The 11874-nt window shown below is 39.9% G+C and overlaps 2 protein-coding genes and 1 long non-coding RNA gene across 11 annotated transcripts in view; all 3 read right to left on the bottom strand.

Moving 5' to 3' along the window:
* Nucleotides 1-10587, bottom strand: part of LOC135349686 (uncharacterized) — a 134224-nt gene extending 123637 nt beyond the window's left edge. For 8 of the 9 annotated variants that reach the window (XM_064548310.1, XM_064548320.1, XM_064548260.1 and 5 more), the window contains exons 1-2: nucleotides 10447-10587; nucleotides 9247-9397 (exon numbers count right to left, since the gene is read on the bottom strand). In XM_064548310.1, coding sequence (XP_064404380.1) covers nucleotides 9247-9343 — 97 coding nt within the window. In that variant the 5' untranslated portion in view covers nucleotides 9344-9397; nucleotides 10447-10587. The remainder of the gene's footprint in view (nucleotides 1-9246; nucleotides 9398-10446) is intronic. The other variant, XM_064548328.1, reaches the window with a different exon arrangement.
* Nucleotides 522-1762, bottom strand: LOC135349518 (uncharacterized). The gene is made up of 3 exons (XM_064548056.1): nucleotides 1129-1762; nucleotides 974-1075; nucleotides 522-921 (listed from the first exon to the last, which is right to left on the bottom strand). The coding sequence occupies exons 1-3, from the start codon at nucleotides 1502-1504 to the stop codon at nucleotides 641-643; spliced, it is 759 nt and encodes a 252-aa protein (XP_064404126.1). The 5' UTR covers nucleotides 1505-1762; the 3' UTR covers nucleotides 522-640.
* LOC135350676 (uncharacterized) lies at nucleotides 4656-5192 on the bottom strand. Its single transcript, XR_010399228.1, has 3 exons — nucleotides 5074-5192; nucleotides 4931-5022; nucleotides 4656-4870 (listed from the first exon to the last, which is right to left on the bottom strand). It is a non-coding gene; the product is annotated as an uncharacterized LOC135350676 (long non-coding RNA).
* Nucleotides 10588-11874: the final 1287 nt, after the last annotated feature.

The raw sequence follows: 11874 nt of genomic DNA, 5'->3' as shown, positions 1-11874 counted from the left end.
GTAGCTGTTACTGTACTGTAGCTCTGAACTAGTCTGTTATTGTCAACAACACCAGAGTCTACTTGTAATCCTCTACTTCTGAGCCACAGCCTTGACTACTGAGAAAGCACAGAGCAAGAATTTGACTACAGGCTTCAGCTAGTTCAGTTCAGCTTACACTTGAATTTTATTGTGTGCAATGTACCAAATTTTGTCAAGATGCATCATATCAATTCAAATCTGCTGAGGAAGTAGATTATAAGAATAGTGCCTGGGGGAAGTAATTATATAATATAATTACTGGACATCACCTAGGATACGGACTGAATCAGTAAATAAGGTCGTTTGAAGGCTCGATGGAGATGTTTGATGAAGCGTAATGACACCAATATTTGTGATATACCTAACATTGTCTCAGCTTGCTGTGTTTTGCACAACATCTGTGAACTTCGAGGGGAATCATTTGATGACGAGTGGATTGAGAGTGACTCATCATTTAGTATGATTAGACAGTCGGCATCTGACTCAGTAGATATTAGTGGTGACCAGATAAGGAGTGCATTAACACAATATTTCAGTACATGATATTAATGTGACGTATAATTATATGTAATAAGGACTGTAATACTATGATTATAATTATAACGTTTGATTATTGAAGTTAGTAATTCGAGTCTTGGTTAAATGATTGTGATGGTGGCGGGAAGTACTGTCTTGGCTGCTGTATCATCTGTCCAAGCATTTGCATCATCTGTAGTTGGTGTGCCTGTTCCTCCTTTCTTCTCACGTCTTCTAATTTTCTCTCTTTATCCCATCTTTCTTCCTCTCTTTTTTCAAATCTTTCCTCTGCTTCTCTCTGGTAGCTTAAGAATGTCTCCGTCTGCCTCTCCATAGCCTTTTCTGTCTTGTTTTTTCTGGGGTTTTTTGTTTTAGGGGGAGCACCTGTGTGTGTAGATTTTAAGTGTGTGCACTTGTATGTTTTCTATGAACTTACATTCATCTGTTTTCTCCTTTTCAGAGGTACTGGCCTCTCCTTCAGTATTGGCCACAGCACCGGCACTCTCCACTGGAAACTGTGGCTGAATTTGACTGCCATCTGTGTTAATAAATTTAAGATAAGTATCAAGTGTATCATTATAATTATTGTACCGTCTGTATCCTCCACAATCTCATCCACCCTTTCCTCCATCTCAGAGCTTGTGTCAACGAGGAAAGATGGAGCGGAGGCTGGTCGGTGCCCCAGAATCCTATCCAGCTCGTCATAAAACTTACATGTTTTCCTCCTTTCCCCAGTCTTGTTATTGCTATCCTTTACTTTTTTGTAGTTTGTTTTTAAGTTTTTAATTTTTATCCTACATTGCGTCCAGTCTCTTTCATATTCCTTTTTCTTCATTTCTTGTGCTATTTTTTCGTAAATTACTTTATTTCTTACAGCTCCGTCCAGTTGCTGCTGCAAGTCACTAGCTCCCCAGATAGCTATTAGTGCCTTCATTTCATTGTCACTCCAGTATGTGCCTCTGTTCATTGTCTTCTCTTCTTATAGGACTTCTTATGCCACAAATGAATTCTTTGCATTCCTTTAATGCGCTTGCAGCTGTTTACACTACTGTCTAAACCGCATTGATCCGGCTTCAAACCACATCAGGTAGGCGGTTTACGTAAGCCGGTTTTGATAGCGCATTAGTGCGTTTAGACTAGACCTCGTTAGTAGTAATGCGCTTTACAATGCGCATTAGATGCTGCGTGTAAACAGGGCTTAAGTCCCATAGTATACCGTCTCCGAGGCATTTTCCCATGTACTTAACAATTAGGTCTTAATTATCAACTAGTGGCAAACGTCGATCTGATATGCATGCACAAAGGAATCCTGAATGACACTATATGATTTGACAGTTGTCTTATAGGCTTTGAGTTGTTGGCTTAAGTCATGTACGTAGCTACGTATATAGACATTATTCAAAGACTCACATTGGATTGTGTTGTTCTATTCTCCCTCTGAGGATCATTCTCCCTAGCAGCTGACAGAGTGAGGTGAGACAGTCCACTCCAGCAGACTGCACCACCAGGCATTGTCACTGCTCTGTGTGTGTGGTGGAGGGGGAGCATACTTGTAATAAGTAGAGTATGTAGATTCATTATCTATTGAAATAGCTTAAATTAGGAAACACACTCAAATAAGTTATGTATAGTCACAGTAAAATTACACAAATAATAATTATTATGGAGAAAGTTTCTTACGTCAGCTTTTAAGGAAATTTAGGTGATCTAGCTGTCCAAGAAATTTCAATCCACGCTATCGATAGTACAACATACATCACACTAAAGTAAATTTATAGACATAGAGAGCATAGGGTCATCACCAGAGGACGTCCGACATGCATACAAGTGCTAGTGTATTTTTTTACCTGCACTAAACTTATTATATAGTGATTTGTACACGCATGTCGAACCTCCTCTGTGGTCATACTGAATGATACAATGAGTATCCTTTTATCACCAGTTTGAGCAGTGTCTCCAGATCGAGGTTGAGGTGTTGAGGGTAGTGTTTGTGCTGTAGTGTCTCAGCACAGAGGGGGAGGAAGGAGGACACTCAGTCATGCACACACACACACACCACTCAGCTCTCCAAGCAGGAGAAGAAAACTGGAGGGGGAGCATAAGCTAGATTAGATTTGGTTTAAATTGCTATTGCACATAATTATTATACATCACACAAAAATAGGCCCTGGCAAATTATGCCGGCATAATTTGGGGCATAATAGGGTTAAAATTTTGAAATTTGGTGAATTCAGTACAAATAGGACGATCCTCTGCTGCTGCTGAATGTGTTTTTTCTCTTTTAAATGACTCTTTCACATCTAGAAGATTATGTTGAATCTTCAGTTATGTTACAAATGTACAATACAACAAGAGATAATTTTTTGCTACTACTATTCTGAAAAAGGACGTCAATGTAGGGCATATTGATGCTATTACACCTTTGTCACCTTTATCCTCCACATCGTCATAGAAACACTATATACAATAACAACAGTAAGCTCACCTGTCCCCACGTACGGTTTCAGACAATCCTTCACCTGTGTGTGTGTGTGTGTGTGTGTGTTGGGGGTGGGTTGAATTGTTGAGCTGTAATGTGTGAACATATTTACGTGTGCTACTGAAAACATGATATCTGAACCTAAAAGTGATTTGTTTAACTTGAAAGTAGTAGTTACAATACCAACCTAAACCAATACTCATTAGCCACAATACTCTCACTAATGACTGTACACACACTCACCAAATTGCCGAGCTGGCCACACACAAGCGCCACACACGCACGCACGCACACACACACGCACACACACACACTCACACATTGCCGAGCTGGTCATAGCCTAGCCTCGAATCCAGGCCGATTAAAATACGGCCTGGTATATATTGCATGTGTAATAATTAATCATAGGCGTGGTCCATACACGCCCATGTACTATCTACTATGTATATGAAGCTTTGTAGCCTAGCTAGCTAGCTGTGGCCCTCTATGGTATTGTCGAGAAGGCTTGCACACTAGTCTGAAACCAGAAGAGGCTCTCATCTACCTCTATAATGGTTGGATGGTAATGTGATGTTTTGAACTTGGTTTCTGTACAAATGAGAGCTTCTTCTGGCTTCAGACTAGATGCAAGCCTTCTCGACAACACCATAGAGGGCCACAGCTAGCTAGCAAGCCTTCTCGACAACGCAATAGAGAGCATAAGCCATAACTTCACAGGAGACAAGTATTTGTTAAAATTAATACAGAAAGAAACGTACTAGTAAACAAACTAGTTTACGGTATAATTTTACAAAGATTTACTATAAAGTATACGAGTTACCCAGATTCTGGGTAACTCAGTTCGCGCATGTGCACTATCACCCATGCAATAGAGACCAGGCCGTATTTTAATCGGCCTGGTCTCGAGGCTAGTCATAGCCGGGTAGCCTCTGAGCACTCTGTAGAAGGGAGTAAAAAGGATCGAGTCAAGACAAGTTTCCCGTACCTGCCTGGTGTTGCACATGCACAATACATCATACCCACCAAAATATTTAATCATGGCTGATTCTGGTTGTAGCCTGCTGATACTGAAATAACAGCATGTAGGAAGCGAGTAAACATTTTCTTAGGCAGTGGCGGATCACAGAGGGGGATCCCAGAGTGCCATGGAACCCAGCTAGCTATTTATCAGTAATTTGATTTAAAGTTTATAGTTGACTGTTTGGTTGAGCAATATTTAGTGTTCAACCATGAAAACTTTACCACAACTATTTATCCCATACCCACTACACCACAGCTCTACACATCGCAATGGAAACACTCCAACAGTACACTACAAAAAAAATTAATCAATTTAACAATTTTTTTAATGGTCAAAACAATTGAAACTGAGGTGACATTTATTAATGTAGCTTTAACGAAGTACAAAAAGCGTCAATTCAACTTTTATGTAATAATTATAACAACTATTTAAAAATACTTATAAGTATTAATGTATAAATGTAGTTTTAACATTATTATTGCTAGGTTAAAACTATTGTGTTTTATTGTCAAATCTACTTAAGCCATACATTAAAACAACCATTAAGAAAATACTTATTATAATAAATAAGACTCATTATAGCTAAATAAATTCCTAAAACAACGATTTACAAATGAATCGGTATAACAATTATTATTCAATTCAATAAATAACATGTTAATACAAAAATAGTGATAGGAAACGTTCGTGACAACTGAGTGAGACAATGGTATACAATGTTAAATTAGAAGGACAGTTTTAAATTAATTAGCCCAAGGAATAGTTCTTCTTGGTGTAACATACTGGACTCACAAGTATAGCAGACCGATCACTCTTGACCACGCAGAGTCCACCTATAATAGTAAATACATCATTGTTATTGATATTAATTATTACCGTGTATTATCAATCACCAAGAGGATATCCAACAATGACGCCACTTCTATCCATTCGTCTGTTTGTTTCGTTTGTTCTCGCATGTCAAGCTTGCCAGTTTAAGGAATTTCTGTAGGAAAAAGTATATGCTTAGAGGTATATTGACAGTGACAGTGTTCACCAGAAAACTAGACACTTTATGTTTGTCCCTCACCTCTCACAGAAGTATCATCATCCACTTGGTGTAGTCACAGTCATACCTATTAAAGTCTTATAATTATACTGTTGAGAACACTTCATGTCTGTCCCTCACCTCTCACAGAAGTATCATCACAGTCAGATTTATAGCAGCAAATGTCCAGCATATAGAAAGGGTAATCGTCTTCTCTTTTCTTGGAGCACATGGTTTCACAGCTCTAGATCTACTGAGCATGCGCAATCTTAGACTTAGCATAGCCACGCCCACAATTTCATTTTAGTTTCTAGGTCCTCTAATATCTATGGTTCTATGCAAACTTGTACATTTCCTTACAATGTTCATGACTGTATATAATTTCACATCACTCATGCTATTATAAATGGATTGTTAAAAATATTGATTGTATATAATTATAATTATGTGTGCCTGTGTTAGAACAAATATTATTATTGTTAAATCTAAATTTATATATTGTATTCTAACATGCTGCATGATAGAGTTTCAAATATAATTTAATCAAAATGAGTTTGTTAGTTTGATTTAAGATATTAATAATAGATTCTATGTAAATTATTGTAGAAATAAAAGACATTGTGTGATTCTACAATATTTTAAGTTAAAACTACATATACTGATTATTTTAACGTTGTCTTTTTATTTTACTAAATATTAAGTTGATTCAACTGTTTAAGAATAGTGTTAAAACGACTATGCAATGTAGTTTCAAACAAAATTTTTTGCAGTGTACACTCACCAGTCGTCCCACGTACGGTCTCAGACAATCCTTTCATCTGTGTGTGAGTGTGTGTGTGTGTGTGTGGGGGGGGGGGGGTTGCTGAGCTGTAATGTGTAAACATAATTATGTGTGCTAGCTAGCTACTAAGCTAGAAAAGTTATGAGACCTCAAAAAGAAGTTTAGAGGATATAGGTTACACAGGCACTATCACATGACCATCCATCAACCTTAGTGCCCAGCTCTGCAGTACAGATGCAGACTGCATGCCTCTCTCACTGCATGGTTGGACGCCTATAGCTCTGCATGGGAGATGTAGAAGTCCACCTACACACACACACACACACATCGATATCACAGCAACAGCAAGATTAAGACTGCTAAAACTATTAGGATATGCACATGTATCTTAATCTTAAGGTAGTCCATTGAAAGGTTTGTAAACGGTAAGCATCTGTCAACCAATATGCACATTCTGCTAGGGTGGGTAGATTTGGTACTGGCCATAACAGACGGTAAAGACCACTACACTAAGCATGAATCATCAATCGTAGCTCTAATAACTGTACAGTGTGTAGGGGAGGGGGGTGTAGTTCCATTAAAAGGAAACAACTAAAATGAGAACCAATAATTAAAGATGATTCATGCATATACTGTGGTTGCAATGTAGGTACACGTATGTATACATGCATGTACCGTAAAACCTCGATTTAATTTAAAGCGACACTTTTATTACATTTTGCAAAAGTAGAGTTTTAATGTACACAACAAAAATGTATATAAGCTTTGTGCTATAATTATGGGAGAAATGTTCAAGTGTCGCTTATTTAGAGAATCTTACTGAGCATGAGATGATCTCCCAGCTCCCTCCACGTGGGGGCCTCATCGACAAAAAACAGCAGGTAAAGACCCACTACACAATAAACATCAAGTGAGACAAGGTCTGATAAAGGGTCATGCAATCTATAACCATCATTTGATGGACATAATTATTAGATGATAAAGGGTCATGCAATTTTGTTGGCTGGTAGCAGATATATGGATGTGGTTGTCTCTCCTCTGTGGGGAGGTGGACCAGGAACTCGATCTCTCGTAACCACGGAGGCTGATAATTGGAAAGGAACCGGATCGAGAGGAGTTACAAACGAAAAATGTCCTCTAGTCTCGATTTCAAGTTAGTGTACTGATGTATTGCAGCTTGGAAATGAGGCTAGAGAATTTCTAGATTTTAAGAAAGCTTTTAACACTGTTGTATATGATCCTAAAGTTATTGCAGTGGAACATGGGAATTACAGAGAGGAGTTACGAACGAAAAATGTCTCATGTATAGGGGAACCTGCATGAGGCAAACTGTCCTCTAGTCTCGATTTTAAGTTAGTATACTGATCGATGTATTGCAGCTTGGAATTGAGGCTAGAGAACTTCTAGATTTTAAGAAAGCTTTTGACACTGTTCTACATGATCCTAAAGCTATTGCAGTGGAATTACAGCTCTTTGTGGTACTGGCTTACTAATATCGAACAGATAGCACGTTTGTATCAATAATTATTATTGATGGCACCAAGTCATAATAACTCATTGGTACATACCTATATCATACCAACTCTCAGGGAGGGAGATCTATAGGAGTTCTATCATCACAAGTGACAATAATAATCATGGAAAGATCACCTCAACAAAATTTGAGTATGCATGTATATAATTATAATATATATCGATAAAAAAATCACTTCCATCTGATGCACCAGTTTCACCTAAAAAGACGGTTGTACCTCATTTTTTTATTGTAGTCTTGCACCATGCCAATTGTATCACTTAAATTATTTGCTGTAAAGTTCAAATAATGATGGTTATCGGTATGAGCATAGCTATTCATCTTGTGTATGTTCACGAGTGAATATGTACTACATATACTTTTTAGACACTATTGAGCTGATTATAGGTAGAGTGAAGCCTATCTTACGTCTATTATTAAGAGGTAACGTAAACCCAGCACACAACTGACACAATTATTGTCTTGCTGTATTGATCATGCACCTTCAGAATTAGGACGTCGTTATGCAAAACTTAATGAAATGATCTTTACCAAGAGTCAACATTGATGCCTTTGGACATAATTATTATGTTAAAAATTATTCCCAGCATAATTTATCAGGGCCTAAACTCTCACTTAACTACTAGTGACTCTTACCACATGTAAATATAGGCCAACATGCAGCCATGCATGTTGGCCTATATTTATTATAGCTATGGCATGCAACGCGTTGTCTTGTTTGAAGCAAGATGGCCTCACTCTCATGGCAGAATAGGTCCAGGCTCTCAAGCTCCTGTTTGAGGGAAGGGACGTACGTGTTTATCTGGTTCCCAACGGGGTATGGCAAGTCTCTCTGCTATATCAGTTGCTACCCTTTTTAATGGACTACAAGCTAGGTAGGACCAAGGCTCCTCCTGTTGACAAAAGTGTTGTTCTTGTTAATAATTGTCTCTCCCTTTGTATCTCTCATCATGAGACTCATGATTGACCAGGTCAGGAGTCTAAACAATAGAGGTGTTTCTGCTGCCATCCTCAGTAGCAATAAAGGAATCGACAAAGATTTGGTTGCCACTGACAAAGAAGTGTCTTCTGGGAAGTATTTCCTGCTGTATACTGCCCCAGAGGCTGTTGTTGAAGACCACTGTTGGAGGATTCATTTTTTGTTGTACCACAGAGTCAATTTGTTTTATGTATTAAAAAACCACGCCCAGATCACGCCCGAATACAATCAATACCAGGCCTAGTAGGCGACCTAACGTTCAATTGGAGACGGATTGGCCTGGGATCGAGGCTACAACTTGTATTGCAAAGTCCATATCTTCTGATCCCATAAAGATCCCATCACAAAAGTTATACAAGCCGGGAAATAGTACCTAAAGACTAGTTTGGTAAAAAAAAGGAAAAAAAAGATGCCATTTTTGAGTAATGCTTAATTAGAGGTTACGATAATGACCTTTGACCCTTTAATGAGTGCCCACCCCCTTTAAGCATGTCACCGGAAAGGTCATATCATAGGGAGTACGGCGGTACAGTTTTTATCTGTCATAATTAATCATGGCAGAAGTTATGCTCTAAGAAGCATAGGTGGGTCACCGATATTTTTTTGTTTTGGTGAATTTTCAAGGGCTCGTAACTAAGAAGCCATACGACATATAGGGCTAAAATTGGGTGTGGTTATATAACTTATGGTAAGGTATGTATATACCAGGTTTCGTTGAAATCGGAGGGGGTGCTCATTTTTTGTGTTGATGGAATGTCCCTGATGCACCTACTGACACCACCATCCCTTCGTTGGATTAAGGTTTGCCCACAATTAACAACTTTGTAATATTGTAGTGGTAATTAGTTACATGCATGGGCGCATGTTTTGTGCATTCAATCAACTTACGTTTTAGGGGGACGTGAGGGAAGCTTTGGTAGTCCGGGACTGTCATCTGTCGTTGTGGGTGCTCGAGAGGGGAGGGGAGGGGGAGGGGCTCGGTCATACTTGTACACAGTACTTGGTACTGCCTTTATGTTCAATTCTACTGGGAGACGACCTGTGAGTGTGAGTGTGAGTGTGTATGTGTGAGTGAGTGTGAGTGTGTGTGTGTGTGAGAGTGTGTGTGAGAGTGTGTGTGTGAGAGTGTGTGTGTGTGTGTGTGTGTGTGTGTGTGTGTGTGTGTGTGTGTGTGTGTGTGTGAGAGTGTGTGTATGTGTGTGTGTGAGTGAGAGTGTGTGTGTGTGAGTGTGTGTGTGTGTGTGTGTGTGTGTGTGTGTGTGTGTGTGTGTGTGTGTGTGTGTGTGTGTGTGAGTGAGTGAGTGTGAGTGTGTGTGAGTGTGTGTGTGTGTGTGTGTGTGTGTGTGTGTGTGTGTGTGTGTGTGTGTGTGTGTGTGTGTGTGTGTGTGTGTGAGTGAGTGTGAGTGTGTGTGAGTGTGTGTGTGTATGTGTGTGTGTGTGTGTGTGTGTGTGTGTGTGTGTGTGTGTGTGTGTGTGTGTGTGTGTGTGTGTGTGTGTGTGTGTGAGTGAGTGAGTGAGTGTGAGTGTGTGTGTGTGTGTGTGTGAGTGTGTGTGAGAGTGTGTGTGTGTGTATGTGTGAGTGTGTGTGAGAGTGTGTGTGTGTGTGAGTGTGTGTGTGTGTGTGTGTGTGTGTGTGTGTGTGTGTGTGTGTGTGTGTGTGTGTGTATGTGTGTGAGTGTGTGTGTGTGTGTGTGTGTGTGTGTGTGTGTGTGTGTGTGTGTGTGTGTGTGTGTGTGTGTGTGTGTGCACTGTGTGTGTGAGTGTGAGTGTGTGTGTGTGTGTGTGTGTGTCACTACATGTATGTCATTGGAATTTTAAATTCATGTAGTTAGAGCCAGTATGCATGGCAACCTTGTTGTAGAACTAATCCTTTTAGCAAAGATCTCTGTTCTAAGCACATCATCCATATACACACACCATATACAGCTCTCTAATTAATACAACAACATTATTTTATTAGTGAAAGCTATATGTCACTGTCAGGAGCAAACCATAATCTATCGGACAGCAAACAATAATCATTATGACTTCATATACGTAGCAGGGTCACACTTCAAGCAACACACGTGAAACCATTATTCTATTCACCAGTATCGTAGATAGTCATGAGTTCTTGTGACAGTTGTTCCTCTCTGATATTATGGAGATGACCAGCCAGCTCTCTCCAGGTTGGTCGCCCAGAGCAACTCCTCATCCACTGGTCGATCACCTCTGTTAGACAGCCACCATGGTTGATTCCACATGAATCCTCGATCTAAAATGAGATATTTGAGTGAGTAGCAGATCAACAATAGAGTGCACTTCTACTTTATCTATGTAAACAACACATTCCTTCACACCACATATGTGTATGTACACATGTACATGCATGTACTCCTGATGACTATCATGCTTGACCCTTGATGGATTCGAGTATGTACCTGTTCAATCATTGTTTCTGGCAGCCTCATAGTCTCAGCCAGCTCCCTCCATTTGTGCTTCATTGACCTGATCTGCACCAAGGCCTGGTCAATGTCCAGGAGCTTGTCCACATCAGTCAGGGCTGGGGCTGGGGCTGAGGCTGTGTGTGTGTGTGTGTGTGTGTGTGTGTGTGTGTGTGTGTGTGCGTGCGTGTGTGTTTGAGAATGGTATATACAGAAGTATAGGGGGTTCCGACACATAATTACTGACTCAGCCTACAACTTAGAAACAGCTCAAAGTTATAAATGCAATCCGATCTGTATCTAGGTTATTTTGCATACCGTATAGTGCGAAATTTTCGAGGCACTTATATTTCGTGGATTGGCCTCTAAAAGCCATTTCGTTGCACAATGTTCGCGGAATGACTGCTTACCGGAAGCCACGCCTTTAAATCTTGCATGTTATAGCAGGTAAAGAACGATTTTCGTGGACTTAATTTTCGTGTAGGATTGCTAACCCACGAAATCCACGAAAATTAAGCCCCTCGAAAATTTCGCGCTATACGGTATATAGTCTTAGTCTCATGGATCAGCCCCCTCCTGAGAAAGGGTCTGAGCACTTCTTGTCTTGAGGTCATTTCACAGTGGAATGTGCCAGACCAATAGAATGTAATCAATTCCTGACCTTACACCCCCGCGTATTTGTTAATTGTACAAAGTGTCAAGCGCAGGCATCTCTCTATTTCTGAAGAAGGTGCTTCAATCTATTACATGTATGTCTTTTGCCTGTGGTGCTAACTCTCTGTGCCCAAGGACCCCTGCTTGGCTTGCTTATGCTTTGTAGCAGCGTCTATGTATGAAGCGTTTACCATGCGTAATGCATGCGTTAATGATTATCCAAATGCGTTGAGCAACGTGCAGTTCTTTATTGCCTCCTATAATATCACCTGAATAGAATAAGTCAATCTGATTGAGCCGCTGGAATTCCAGCGTGTGCAACAAAACTACATCAAGAGTGCTCAGACCCCTTCTCAGGAGGGGGCTGATCCATGAGACTAATATAGTCTATCACAGTGTGTCTACATTATTTTGGGAAGCTCTTCAGTAATAGTTAACC

This window comes from Halichondria panicea, chromosome 1, assembly GCF_963675165.1.
Source record: "Halichondria panicea chromosome 1, odHalPani1.1, whole genome shotgun sequence".
Taxonomy (NCBI): Eukaryota; Metazoa; Porifera; class Demospongiae; order Suberitida; family Halichondriidae; genus Halichondria; species Halichondria panicea.
Note: the sequence above shows the minus strand (reverse complement) of the source record. Positions and strands in the feature narration are given on the sequence as shown.

Excerpts from the sequence above, each read along its gene's own strand:
- LOC135349518 (XM_064548056.1), bottom strand. The coding sequence starts at position 1,504 with ATGAACAGAGGCACATACTGGAGTGACAATGAAATGAAGGCACTAATA. Across the intron at positions 1,076-1,128 it reads GATTGTGGAGGATACAGACG|ATGGCAGTCAAATTCAGCCA; the intron begins GTACAATAATTA and ends TTATTAACACAG. Across the intron at positions 922-973 it reads AAAGGAGAAAACAGATGAAT|GTGCTCCCCCTAAAACAAAA; the intron begins GTAAGTTCATAG and ends CTACACACACAG.